Source organism: Sphaeramia orbicularis, chromosome 16 (assembly GCF_902148855.1).
Source record: "Sphaeramia orbicularis chromosome 16, fSphaOr1.1, whole genome shotgun sequence".
NCBI classification, from domain to species: domain Eukaryota; kingdom Metazoa; phylum Chordata; class Actinopteri; order Kurtiformes; family Apogonidae; genus Sphaeramia; species Sphaeramia orbicularis.
Genome location: NC_043972.1, coordinates 22,814,816 through 22,829,110, shown reverse-complemented (window position 1 = coordinate 22,829,110; position 14,295 = coordinate 22,814,816). Strand labels below are relative to the sequence as shown.

Here is a 14,295-nt window from a genome sequence, read left to right as displayed (position 1 = left end):
CAGTCTTCAGTTTCTCAGAGTGACGTGAGCCAAAAATAATATATCTGTATGTTATGTCTGCATGCTCATACATAATGATGGAGTACTAAATGTTGAGTTGTAAGTCAAAGCTACATGTAAGATGTCATAAACACTTTAATTAACACAGACTGATCTAAATAAAAGACAAACACTGTTTCCTCCAGTGTGGAAATGGCTGAAAAACATGTACATAAAAAATACAGTATGTACGCGAAACGTAGACTGTATTAAATAAAACTAGAAGTCTTTCCAGAGAGTCAGATTCTCTGTGTCTCTGTCCAGACTTTCCAACTCCACTTATATTCATTTTAAATGAAGTCAGTGAAAGTGCCCCTCCGTGTTTATGGTGAGCGTTAGTTTTACTGTTTTTACAACAACAAATTACAGGGGTTGGACAAAATAATGGAAACACCTAACATTGTGGCATCATAGAAGGTGTTTCCATTATTTTGTCCAACCCCTGTATCTTGCATGTCTGTGTATTCTTTATTTTTTTTAGCTCACTGAAACAAGTCATGTACCCCTTTCAGACAGCATGCCAGTTAATTTTTCAGTTTTTTCAGCATTTTCAATGTCACTAATGACTGAATAACAAGGAACAGAACAACAATACATTCCATTTGAGTCAGAAAACATTCTCATGTCGCTGTTCATTTTCTGTTTTTTTCATTCTCTGTGACAGAAAACTGAATATTTTATGATTGTGGACTGAAAAAGATACTGGAAGAAATTATGTTAGACTTTGGGAAACAGTTATTAACATTTACTAAAGAATGAATTGATTGATAACAACTGACAGATCAGTAATGAATCATTGCACTTCATCCTGCATTAGAAAGGACTTCAAAGAAATAAAAAAGTAAATAAAAAAACAGCCTTTCATTCTAAAAATAATCTCATTTAATAAAAACATGAAGTAAACCTTTATCAACTGTTTTTATTAGTTCTTTAAAGGAGAACTTGCTTAAAATTTGGCATTTGGTTTTATTTTTTAATTTTTATTTTTGAAGACCCATTCTGGTCTTTGAGGAGTTTCACTGGAAACGTCCCACTCTGTTCTGATTGATCGGCCGTCACACAGTCTGCCTAGTAACAGCCTATAGCTCCTGTTAGCCCAGGCCCATTCTTTCATCCGTTCAGTACAGAAACAACAGCAGAAGAATTAACACTTTTAACTTTGCCATTATATAATATTAAATCTTAAATAACTGAGTGCTACTTGTAATAAGTACACCTTGCTTCGATTATTATTTTTTGAGGTTTTTAGGTTAACTTAAATCAGACTGCAGTGTTCCATGCTATCTTAAGAAATGGAAATAATTACCTGTTTCTTTTGTGTCCAGCCTTGGCAGAGCGGTTTGCAGACATCTTCTTCCTGGTGGACAGTGGTGTAAGTCCAGCTGAGTTCCAGCAGGTCCGGACCCTCCTGACCCGACTGGTCAACCAACTTAACATTGGCGCTAATGCCAACCGGATTGGTCTGGCCCAGTATGGTCAGGACACCCGGGTTGAGTTTTTCCTCAACACTCACCAATCCAAAGAGGAGACCCAGAGTGCGGTGCGGAAATTCCGCCAACGTCGACTTCCAGCCAGTGAGCCACGAAACCTGGGTGCTGCTCTGCAATATGCTTCCACAAACTTCTTCGGCAGTGAGGTAGGAAGCAGAGCAGAACAGGGCTTCAGACAGTTCCTGGTGGTTCTGAGTGGAAAAGACTCCGATGATTCAGTCTACAGGGCGTCTCGTGTGATTAAAGCAGAGGGAGTCACCGTGGTGGGAGTCAGCCTCGGAATTTCCATGAATGAACTGCGAGTGATTGCCACCCAACCATATGTTTACCCATCCATCACCAACATCGTACCTAATCTGAAGGCGACGTTTGAGAGGCAGGAGGAAGTGATCTCTGTCACCGGAGGTAAAACTCAAAAAGATGTCTCAGTAATCCTCTTTAACTGGCTCAGAGAAACAAAATGGTGCATATCACTCTGACTTACTAAGTTTACACAGAGTACTCAGATTCTGTAATAATTGACCAATATATTTGAAATAAACAAACAAACTGAAGTCCGCCAAACTTCATGAGGTTTTACTTCATAAGTTATTAATAAACTACTTTACGATGCATGTTAATCTGTTAATATTCCTAATTAGAAGGTCCAGATGGTGAGGTAAGATTAATTGGATTTCCGATTGCTGAATTGATCTGCAGACAGAACTGAAGAAAGTCTTCTCTTTCTGCCAATCACTGTGTTCTATGTGTGTTTCTTAATGGCGAACGATGAATTTGTAAATGTAATAAATGATTTGTGGGTGACTTTTCACAGATTGCAAAGCAGCCAAACTGGCAGACATCGTGTTCATTGTTGACGAGTCAGGAAGTATCGGAACACCAAACTTCCAGCTGGTTCGTACCTTCCTGCATTCCATTGTCAGTGGTCTGGAGGTGAGTCCGACCCGAGTTCGGGTCGGTATTGTGATGTACAACACTCAAGCCAAGGCACAGGTGTACCTCAACACTTTCAGCGACAAGGCCGACCTGCTGAGGTTCATCAAGATCCTGCCGTACCATGGAGGAGGCACCAACACTGGAGCCGCCCTGAACTACACCAGAGACAACGTCTTCACCAAGGCCCGAGGCAGCCGCATGGACAAGGGTGTCCAACAGGTGGCAATAGTGATCACAGACGGAGAATCACAAGACAATGTGACTGATGCAGCTGCCAGTCTGAGACGAGCTGGAGTGACCGTCTATGCTTTAGGAGTGCAGAATGCCAACAGGAAGGAGCTGGTGGAGATGGCATCGCATCCAGCCAATAAACATGTGTTTGTGGTCGACAGTTTCACCAAGCTGAAGTCTGTGGAGCAAAATTTACAGAAAACTCTGTGCCACAACATCTTCCGCGAAGCAATCACAGTCAGCACAAGGAGAACCGGCATTAAAGAAGGTCTTAGTATTTACAGATGAAGCAATTTATGTTTCGATAACAGACACAGACTAAAACCAAAGGTCCTTGTTTCACAAAATACTTCAGTACACGAGGACAGAAAATTTCAACAAATTGGGCAAGTAGATGGTGATATAAAAAGTTATTTTTATATAAAGTGGACCAATTTAGTCCAAGGAGTTTTGAAATGGTATAAGTACACCACAAGGACAATAATAGTATACCTTAAAATAAGTATACTTGTGGATTATATTTGACCTTTACTTTGGTTTACATCATAAAATGAACTTGAAGTATGCTAGTTGTTCTAGTTTGAGGAGGACTTTAGTAACATAAAGGTAGTGTAGTTTTTCAGAACCTTTAATTCAATACAGAAACATAGAGCTAATGCAGTGTTTTTCCATTCCAGGCTGCGTCCAGACAGACGAAGCAGATATCTTTTTCCTGATCGACCACTCAGGCAGCATTTACCCTTCAGACTTCCAGGACATGAAGAAGTTTATCATTGAGTTTCTTCACACATTCCGTATTGGACCGGATCACGTCCGCCTCGGAGTTGCTAAATATGCAGATGATCCGAACCTGGAGTTTGATCTGACAGCATACACGGATGTTAAAGCTCTGGAGAAAGCAGTGTTGGAGATCAAACAGGTCGGCGGTGGGACGGAGACCGGGAAAGCTCTAGAGTTCATGGGTCCACATTTTGACAGAGCAGCCACTTCCCGTGGGCACAAAGTTGCAGAATACCTGGTGGTCATCACAGACGGAAAGTCCTCAGATGAGGTCATCATTCCTGCTCAGAAACTGAGGTCACAGGGTGTTATAGTCTACGCCATTGGGGTGAAAAATGCAGATCAGGACGAACTGAGGGAGATCGCTGGAGACCCCAAGAGGACCTTCTTTGTCAATAACTTTGATGCCCTGAAGCCTATCAAAGATAACATCATCACAGACATCTGCTCCTCAGATGGTAAGAAACGCAAAGATACTGGGATTAGGGATGCAAATTTTTGATTAATTCATTAATCATTAGTTAGTTGACCTAATCAATCGATTAACGATTAATTGATAAGCGGCGATTTTCTTGAGAACCTGAATTTCTTTTTCAATACAGTCTATAAGAATAAAAGCTCAATATTGTTTATATACTTAATGAAAAGAGCATGTCATATTCTTTAATGATTGATTTATTGAACCATTGGATACAGTCAGTGTTTCCTGTGGAATTCATCTGTTGGTGTAGCACTGTGTAATGGGGGGTGCATGCACGTGCGTTTTGCCACCTGCTGAACGATGGACATACTTCTACTGGATGTGCCCGTGGTGAGGGCCTTTCAATGCCGCTTGCGCCTTTAATTTTTCTTCAAATTTGTAAAACCTCAGCGATAGCCTAATTATCACTTATCCATAAGTCTTTCCGTTCTTACGCACCTGAATCACTTACCTCATGGTGAACAACTTCGATGATGACTCCATCACAAGCAGTCCATTTGTTTACATACCAAACCCATTTGTCACTTGCGCCTTTTCGGAAATTTTGTTGTGAAGTGGATTGTGGGAATGGGAGTTCCATGCAGCCACAGCAGCAACAAACATGGAGACAACAGGGACTCCTATTGTTTTTCCGTGTTTGATGTGGGTTCTTGTGTCGGCACAGTGTTATAATCCAGTTATCCTCTAACCCTAACCCCTAACCCTAACACGTAACGTAACCCTGGCCCTGGATGAAATGCCCCAAAAACTAGGAGTGCTGGAGGCAAAAAGCAATGAAACTGTGTCCGCTACCAGGTCAAAAGAAATGGACGGAATCACTGTAAGTCAATTGTCATCTTATAATATGATGTGTGTGATCGTGAAAAATAATACTTAGACATCAGTTTCTTGGCATTTTCAGAATATGTCATTGTGTAGGCTTATCATACACACCTTACAAGCATACAAAGTATAACCAGGCCCTCACCACTCACTCTCTCCTTACAGTATGTGTATGATAAGCCTACACAATGACATGTTCTGAAAATGCCATGAAACTGATGTCTAAGTATTGTTTTTCATAATCACACATCCCGTATTATAAGATGACAATTGACTTACAGTGATTCCTTCCATTTCCTCTGACCCAGTAGTGGACATGGTTTCATTGCTTGTTGTCTCCATGTTTGTTGCTGCTGCGGCTGCATGGAACTCAATTCCCACAATGCACTTCACGACAAAATTTCCGAAAAGACCCGAATGAGGTATCGGTTTGGTATGTAAACAAAGGGACTGTTTGTGATGAAGTCATCCTCCGAGTTTTCACCATGAGGGAAGTGATTCTGTTGCGTTAGCACGGAAAGACTAATGGCTTAGTGATAATCAGGCTTTTTTTTTTTTAAATTGTATTTATTCATTTATTTTCCATTAAACTATAAATGAGATGCGCCATGGTTGTTTAAATATGTTGCAATTTAATTGTGAAAAGTTGGAAAAAATTACCTTGATGTGAATAAAATTATTTTTTTGTTCTGAGGTGAAACATTTGTTGACAGAATAATGGCTTTATTGGTTAAATTTGTGCACAAAAACAAAAAAATTTGACTCCAGCTTAACCTTAGCTCTCATGCTTTTTAAAATAAGTATGTATACAAAATATAGAATAAGCAATAAAGAAAAAGAATTTCTACAAAATTGACAAACTTAGAAAACATGATGTATATTTCTTATATGAGAAAAACCTAACCAACACGTAACCCTTTACTTGTTTCGTGCCCACAGCTTGTAAAGATATCCCAGGAGATCTGATGTTCCTGGTTGACAGCTCTGGAAGCATCTATCCAGAAGACTACCAGAAGATGAAGGATTTCATGAAGTCTGTCATCAGTAAATCTGTGGTTGGAAGGGATGAAGTTCATGTTGGTGTCCTGCAGTTCAGCACCATCCAACAGTTGGCGTTCCCTCTTAACCAGCTCTACACCAAAGAGGACACGTCCAGAGCCATTGACAGCATGCAGCAGATTGGAGGAGGAACACACACTGGAGAGGCCATCACCTTCATATCACAGTACTTTGACGCAGCCAGAGGAGGGCGTCCTAACCAGAGGCAGACGCTGGTGGTGATCACCGACGGTGAGGCCCAGGACCAGGTCAAAGGACCGGCTGCTGCTCTCAGGGCCAAAGGAGTCGTGATCTATGCCATTGGAGTGGTAGATGCCAATACCACTCAGCTGCTGGAGATCAGTGGAGCCCCTGAACGGGTTTATGCCGAAAGGGACTTTGATGCTCTGAAGGACCTAGAGAGCCATGTGGCCTTAGAGATCTGTGATCCAAACAGAGGTGAGATACACTGACACATTAAGCTTTTAAAGATTTTTATTGGTGGTGTTGGGTTCTAGGTGGTTGTTGCTGAGTTATGGGTCAATTATGAGTCATATTGGGTTGTAATTGCTTTGATAGGGATTGATTTGAGTGGTTTTTGGTTGTTCTGGGTCATTATGGATCTTTATGGGTCATTATGGCTTGTAAATGGGTTGTTAGGGGTTATCATTGGGTCATTATGGGATTTTACAAGAAACAGGGTCATCCAGGGTCATCACTGGGTTTTATTTTTATAATTTTTCAGGTGTTTATGAAACACCATTAAGACAATACAAAACAATGTAAACTAAGAGTATAGGTGACATTTAGAGCAAAACAAAAAAAAAAATCAACATATAAGTGATATAGTCAAACTTTTGGGAATTTTACCTTTCACTGTTGGCAAGACTGGTTTGTTTTAGTCACCAATTCTATTTGTTGAGCGTGAAGTACTGTTCCCAATAGCTAACTTACAAGTGGGAAAAATAACGCTATCACTGATCTTGGAAGGCGTGATGCCGTTTTAAATGTATTGAAATATTAAGTCTTTCCTCTCTGTTTTGATTTTTCACAGACTGCAAGAAGACAGAAAAAGCTGACATTATCTTCCTGGTTGACGGCTCCACCAGCATCACCCTGAAAAAGTTCAGAAGCATGCAGAAGTTTATGGAGTCCATGGTGAACCAGACCACTGTGGGCAAGGACCTGACCCGCTTTGGAGTCATCCTGTACTCCACTGATGCCAACTCCATCTTCACCCTGAACCAGTACACCACCAAACGAGAAGTCCTCAGAGCCATATCAGAGCTCAAATCACCCTTTGGGGACACTTACACTGGAAAGGCACTGGCCTACTCTTTAGACTTCTTTAACCCGGAGCATGGTGGCCGGGCAGCACAGAAGATTCCTCAGATCCTCATGGTTATCACAGATGGAGATGCTACAGATCGTCACAATCTGGAGGTTCCATCCAATGCTCTGAGGGACCAAGGAATCAGTGTGTTCAGTATCGGAGTGGAAGGAGCCAATTTAACACAGTTGGAGATCATGGCAGGACAGGAAAAGTCCAGAGTCTTCTACGTCGACAACTTCGACGCCCTCGAGACTCTGTATAAGAATATTACGCAGGTCCTCTGCAATTCCACCAAACCAGGTAAGAATTAAGGCTTTTTTTTTTTTTTTTTTTCCTATACTTTAGTTATTGTTTCCTTATCTTAGGATGTGCATGTCTTTCATGGTTGGTTAATTATGGAAATTAAACCACAATTAACCCTTTTCATATATGGTGATAGTTGTTAAACCCCATTTTGGATTATGTTATGATGGAGAGTTCTCCAAATTACTGGATAGATCCATAGTAATACTGTACTTCCCATATTTATTGTCTTGAATTCCATGCACCAAAGGTTTCAGTCATATTTATGGAAAAAAACACACAAATTTTAAGTCACCTCACGTCTAGAAATATACTGAACAAAAATATAAATGCATGACTTTTGTTTTTGCTCCCATTTTTCATGAGCTGAACTGAAAGATCTAAAACTTTTTCTGTGTACACACAAGGTTTATTTCTCTCAAATATTGCTCACAAATCTGTCTAAATTTGTGTTAGTGAACACTTCTTCTTTGCTGAGATAATCCATCCACCTCACAGGTGTGGCATATCAAGATGCTGATTAGACAGCATGATTTTTGCACAGGTGTGCCTTAGGCTGGCCACAATAAAAAGCCACTCTAAAATGTGCAGTTTTATCACACAGCACAATACCACAGATGTCACAAGTTTTGAGGGAATATGCAATTGGCATGCTGACTTCAGGAATCTCCACCAGAGCTTTTGCCTGTGAATTGAATGTTCATTTCTCTGCCATAAGCCATCTCCAAAGGTGTTTCAGAGAATTCATGAAGAAGACTGTGCGAGGAAAATGGTGGTCACACCAAATACTGACTGGTTTTCTGACCCCCCTGGACCACCCAATATAGTAAAAGTGCACATTTTAGAGTGGCCTTTTATTGTGGCCAGCCTAAGTCACACCTGTGCAATAATCATGCTGTCTAATCAGCATCTTGATTTGCCACACCTGTGAGGTGGATGGATTATCTCAGCAAAGGACAAAGGAGAAGTGCTCACTAACACAGATTTAGACAAATTTATGAACAATATTTGAGAGAAATAGGCCTTTTGTGTACATAGAAAAAGTTTTAGATCTTTGCGTTCAGCTCATGAAAAATAGGAGCAAAAACAAAAGTCGTGCATTTATATTTTTGTTCAGTGTACATACATATGTATGCAATTCAGAAAGTCCCAGAGAGAAGAGAAACGTCTGTGTTTTTCATCAGTAGCAGATGTTTCCCCATATTTAGCCAATTGTTGCAAGGTTTCACACACAACGACTTTCTTTTCACTTCAAAAATATGCATTGCTTTTTTTTTTTTTTTAATAATTGAGATTATGTAAATCATACGCCACAATGTAAAATAACCTGAAAACATATATTCTTGACTATCAGCTGTGAATGTACAGACTTTTTTAAAATTCTTGTGTGGGTGGTATGATATGTGACATGACGTGCACATAGGTAAATTAAAAGTTAAGTGGATTCCAATTTTATGACAGTTTGAATTGAAAATCTCTTAAGAAATCTTAAGAAATGTGGGTAATTTTTCCAATGATGCATGTGTGACAGTTTAATTCAAATAGAGTTAATTGATGTAAATTCCATTGTGTCAATGAACAAGAAGGTGACCACTTTAAGAAATGAGCTGGACTTAACTTGATGTAACTACACTGCACCAACAGGACTGAATAGAGATGTTCAGCCAACAGCCTGGTGCAGCTGTAGTTTTTTTAAAATTATTATTTTTTTTTTTTTTACTTTTTTTGACTTGTCTGACTTATTATCCTGCTTATGTGAAGTACACTGTAGCTCAGTTATTGAAAATTGGTTTATACATGAAAATTCTGACTCAGTTGGAACCCTTTTTGTGGTTGCTTTTGCAGTTTGTGAGAAACAGAAAGCAGACCTGGTCTTCCTCATTGATCAGTCCGGCAGCATCGCTCCGACAGACTACACAATCATGAAGAATTTCACCACAGAACTGTTGAGCTCCTTTCAAGTCAGTCCAGACCTGGTGCGGGTTGGACTGGCCCAGTTCAGCAGCACCTTCCAGAATGAATTTTACCTGAACCAGCTGACTACAGAGCAGCAGGTGGTGCAGCATATCCTGGGCATGAGGCAGGTGGGAGGAGGCACCAACATTGGCCTTGCTCTGGACTCCATCAGGGAATATTTTGAGGCATCGAGAGGCAGCCGTAAGTCTGAAGGGATCTCTCAGAACCTGGTCCTGATCACAGATGGGGAGTCGCAGGATGACGTGGAGGACGCTGCCGACCGCCTCAGGGAGATGAGGATTGAGGTGTTTGCCATCGGCATTGGCGACGTCCATGACTTGGAGCTGCTACAGATAACTGGAACACCAGAGAGGCTGTTCACTGTCCAGGACTTTGGCAGTTTGGAAAGGATCAAAAAGAAAGTGGTCAACACTATCTGCAAGTCCAAACCCATACCACCAAGTGGCATAGTGTCAGGTGAGTTGAGTAGAAAAACACTGCATTACTGTCTTTAGAATTTACAGGTATCAGGATCCTTCTGCTGGATGAAACTGTGTGTGGATGTTGGTGCTTCCTCTTTGTGACAGTATTTTTATCTACAAATTTAACTTATGTGTTTAACTGTTTTTGTGCTGCTAGATATAAAGACATGTTTAATTTCCCAGACTGCACCATTAGCATCGCCATGGGATTCGATATTTCTCGGAGAAGCGGATCTTCTGGTCAGATGCTGGTCAGCGGTCACACCAAGCTCCAGACCTTCCTGCCGGAGATCGCCCACTACTTGTCCACAGTTCAAGGTCTGTGCTGCGTCACATCTGCGGTCCAAACCAAACTGGGTTTCAGGTTGGTCAGTAGAGACGGACGCACCCTTTATGACACAAACTTCGAGCCATACAGTGAGGAAGTGGTGACAAAAGTCATGACTCATCAGATGACGGAGCCCACGTACTTCAACAGTGCTATGTTGAACTCTTTTAAAGAAAAGTTCAGCGGAGAGATTGGAACAGGAGTGAAGGTGAGTCCATGTTTGAGAAAGTTCTGTTCTTGTAACACCTCAAAATGCTGAAAAAGAAAGGCTTGATATAAAAAACACCCATTATTCAAGGTCAAGTTGGATTGAGATACAGGTTTATTATCTTGACTAAATTGACCATTTCAAAGAGATTTAAGTTCAGTAAATCACAGCTTAATCTTAAGGATGTGTCGTAAACATACATTTTAATCACTATGAATGAAACTAAATTACTGCTTTTATATATTTTTTTTAAATTCCTGTCATCAGCAAATAAATCGAATGTACCTCAGCCTTTCATTGTAAATGATTCAAATTGAAATGAAGTATCAACAAAGTGCAGCACAAGCACTTTAAAACATGCCTTTCATTGGAAGGCTTTTAAAATACTCCTTAAACAGCTTTACTTGTCAACAGCAGTAGTATCTCCTGAGATCAACCAGTGTTTGTAAATGGATGACTGCAGGACAGGTGTCTCACTTTGACTTGGTACAGGTTTGGCGAGTTCAGGAGAATCTCACTCCTTCTGTTGTGGTTTTATCCTTCTGGTTGTTGTTTCAGTTACTTTGAAGCCAAACCACAACCTGCACTAATGTGATATCAAATGAAGCAGGAAGCTAATTAGAGGAGCTCATAAACTCAGTCTAGAGCTGTGTTGTATTAATGGTGTTTTGTTTGACACGTTTCCATCAGGTTGTGGTGATTTTCTCAGACGGACTCGATGAAGATGTGGTGAGACTGGAACAGGAATCAGACCTGCTGAGGAAGTCTGGTACGAACCCGAGGAACCATTTAAACATTGTTAACTGTCTGTAAATGTGACTGTTTATAGAGAACATGAACATGAACGTGCCTCACTCTCATGTTGTTTTGGTTTTTTGTGTTGTTTCTTCTTAAGGAGTCAGCGCTCTTCTCATCGTGGCCTTAGAAGGAGCTCGAGACCCCGTTCAGCTGCAGATGGTGGAGTTTGGACGAGGATTTGGATACAAACTTCCTCTGAGCATCGGCATGCACAGCGTCGGCAGCACCATCCTCAAACAGATTGTAAATCAGATATTAATCTTTATCTACACATTTCTCTGCAAAGAACAACAGCAGTGAATTAATCTCCAAATGATCTAGAGTGTGTGTCTGTTTAGATAACCATAAAAATCTAATAAATACGAGTAATAAGATATTTTAAATGATGTGATCTGATGCATTTACATCAAAAATGCGATAATTGAAAAACCCTGGTTAAACATTTCAGTCCATTATCAGATTTTTTTAGGAGTACATACATACGTAAAGATGGTGGACTCAAACTTCCTATTATTGAACTTGTTTACATCCACACTAATACTCTGATCATTATCCGATTTGTGGAGTTATCAGAGCATTCAAGGGATCATTTAAACAGTATAATCTGATATGGTTTATCAGATAACAGCAGTAATCTGATTATGAGAAATCAGATTAACATACCAGGATTTCTCCTCAGTACTCTGATGTCTTATTGCATTTATACAGGTTAATCAAATTTATTTTGTTCTTTTAGATCTGTGCACATTTAAACACAATTAAAATCATAGAAAACTGAAGTTACATAGCCAAACGTGAGGGGAAGACAATAACAGGAAGTTTGAGTCTACCATCACTATGTACGTACATACTCCGATAATGATTGAAGTATCTAAACCAGGGTTTTCCATTATCACATTTCTTAAGTGCACGTAAATGACCATAGACTTTGACAGACTTTGTCATTCCAGATTTTACAACAAAAATGAAATTTCGATGCTGTTGGCTCAGCTGGCAGCAGCAATAAATACAGTCTCTATGTAAACAGGATACTATATACAAGATAGAATAAATATGCATATAAAAACTATAGAATCTAGAAAATAAAATTAATATGAATATAAAAAAGAACTATGTGTGAGTATAAAAACTGTGGTTCTCTGATTAAAAAAAAAAAAAAAAAAAACAATTTTCAGTAGTGCATATTGCCCAGTTCTCTTCCACATTGGAACAGACCAGTGTTCATGAGGGGGGATATAATGTTGAGTTCAGCAGTCTTATGGCATGTGGAATGAAACTGTTTCTGAACCTGGCTGCTCTGCTGCGAAGGCTATGGAACCTCCTTCCTGAGGCCAGCAGCGAGAACAGTCCATGATGGGGGTCGGAGGGGTCTCTGATGATGTTCTGAGCCCTGATCAGACAGCGTTTCACAGCAGTGTTCTGGATGGGAGGAAGTGAAGTCCCAATGATTTTTTTCCGCTGTCCTCACTTCCCTCTGTAGGGACTTCCAGTCAGAGGCATTGCAAGCCCCTGCCCAGACAGAGATGCAGTTGGAAATGCATCAGATCTGATTATTACAAATATCTGATGATTCCCAGTTATTGGATTTTTATGGTCATGTAAACAGGCTCCTTGTCTTGACTGTGTCACTTATATTTCTCTGTTTTTACTCATGCACAGATGCAAGAAAATGAAATAAATCAGAATTATGGGTATACGTGCATGAAGAGTATTTAGGGAGAAATCCCAGGGTGTTAATCTGATTTCTCATAATCAGATACCTGCTGTTATTTGATAAAGCATATCCCATTATGCTGTATGTATGATTTACCTGATTTAACTGAAAACCATCAATCACACTAGTGTCGTGTTTCTACTGTAAGAAAGATGTGACATTAGTAAAGAAAGCCTTTGTAAACTAAAACACATACCAGTGAAGCATCTACCACCTGAGATTTGTGTGCCAGTGCATTATTTTTGCACTATAAATAAAGGTCATGGGCATGCACCTGTATAAAAATATTTGTATTGGTGTAAACACAGCAAGTCACATTTAGTTCCAATCAGACTTTCTTCAGTCTAAACTCCTTCAGCCTCTTCATCAGCTCATTGTTTTTTCTGTGTGAAGAAAAAAATGTATTTGTGTAGAGAAGTGTTTCCTGCCCTAACGTGTCTGTCCACAGAATGAAAAGCAGAGTTCAGCCTGAGGGATGCTCTGATCGAAGGAAATATGCTAATTATTCTGGTTGAAGGACAGACTTTAGCCAAAAGGAAAAACACGAAAATCCATAAAAACTCAGTTTAGAGCAAATGTTTGATAAGGCGGAGACTTTTAATAGAATCACATGATTAATGTATGTAAAATGGAGTTATTTAACAGAATTAGTCCCAATACATGAGTAAATGGCACCTGTTTCAGTGATAAATACATGCAGTTCAGACAAAACAAAAGTAATTTCTTATGGCACCAAAACTGCTTTATTTGTCAACATTTATCATAAGTTACATGAGTCACTTTTATATCTCTACCCTTTATTCATTTTTATTTCTTACTTTATTTCTTATATGGACAAATTCTTCTTTGGTACATGTTTGAAAAAATGTATTTGTAAATGTATTTAAATACATCGTATCTTATTTAATATTTCAGGTTTTCAGTAAATACCTTTTTTTAACCATTAATCTATTTTTTTCTTGCTTTATGAACTTGATAGATTTATTTCTACAAGTTTACTACCAAAATTACTGTTAAAGCTATTGTGGTCTTAATTCATTTTATCTGTATTCATAAATAAATCGCACATCTGTTGTACATCATTGCAGTTCAGAACCATGTGTTTCAACTTGACTACAAAAACCTCTCTCTCTTTCTTGACATTGTCTCAGACTGATTCTTTGTCTCTTTCTGTACAGGATGCCGTGGCGGACCGCGAGTGCTGTGGAGTCATGTGTAAATGCTCAGGACATGAAGGAATCCGCGGCTCTCGGGGCCTCCCGGGGTCAAAGGTGAACAAGATAAACACGCCTTGAACTGAATGAGTCAAGAAACTTTGTCCAAAGTAATGAGCACGTCCTGACGGAGAACATGCAG

General features: G+C 39.7%; 1 protein-coding gene across 2 annotated transcripts in view; it reads left to right on the top strand.

The window, feature by feature from the left end:
• col6a4a (collagen, type VI, alpha 4a) overlaps window positions 1-14,295 on the top strand; it is a 98,853-nt gene that overhangs the window by 45,332 nt on the left and 39,226 nt on the right. For both annotated transcript variants that reach the window (XM_030158057.1, XM_030158056.1), the window contains exons 6-15: window positions 1,365-1,934; window positions 2,344-2,964; window positions 3,374-3,934; window positions 5,719-6,276; window positions 6,872-7,450; window positions 9,299-9,886; window positions 10,075-10,427; window positions 11,118-11,196; window positions 11,323-11,468; window positions 14,118-14,210. In XM_030158057.1, the coding sequence (XP_030013917.1) occupies window positions 1,365-1,934; window positions 2,344-2,964; window positions 3,374-3,934; window positions 5,719-6,276; window positions 6,872-7,450; window positions 9,299-9,886; window positions 10,075-10,427; window positions 11,118-11,196; window positions 11,323-11,468; window positions 14,118-14,210 (4,148 nt within the window). The remainder of the gene's footprint in view (window positions 1-1,364; window positions 1,935-2,343; window positions 2,965-3,373; window positions 3,935-5,718; window positions 6,277-6,871; window positions 7,451-9,298; window positions 9,887-10,074; window positions 10,428-11,117; window positions 11,197-11,322; window positions 11,469-14,117; window positions 14,211-14,295) is intronic.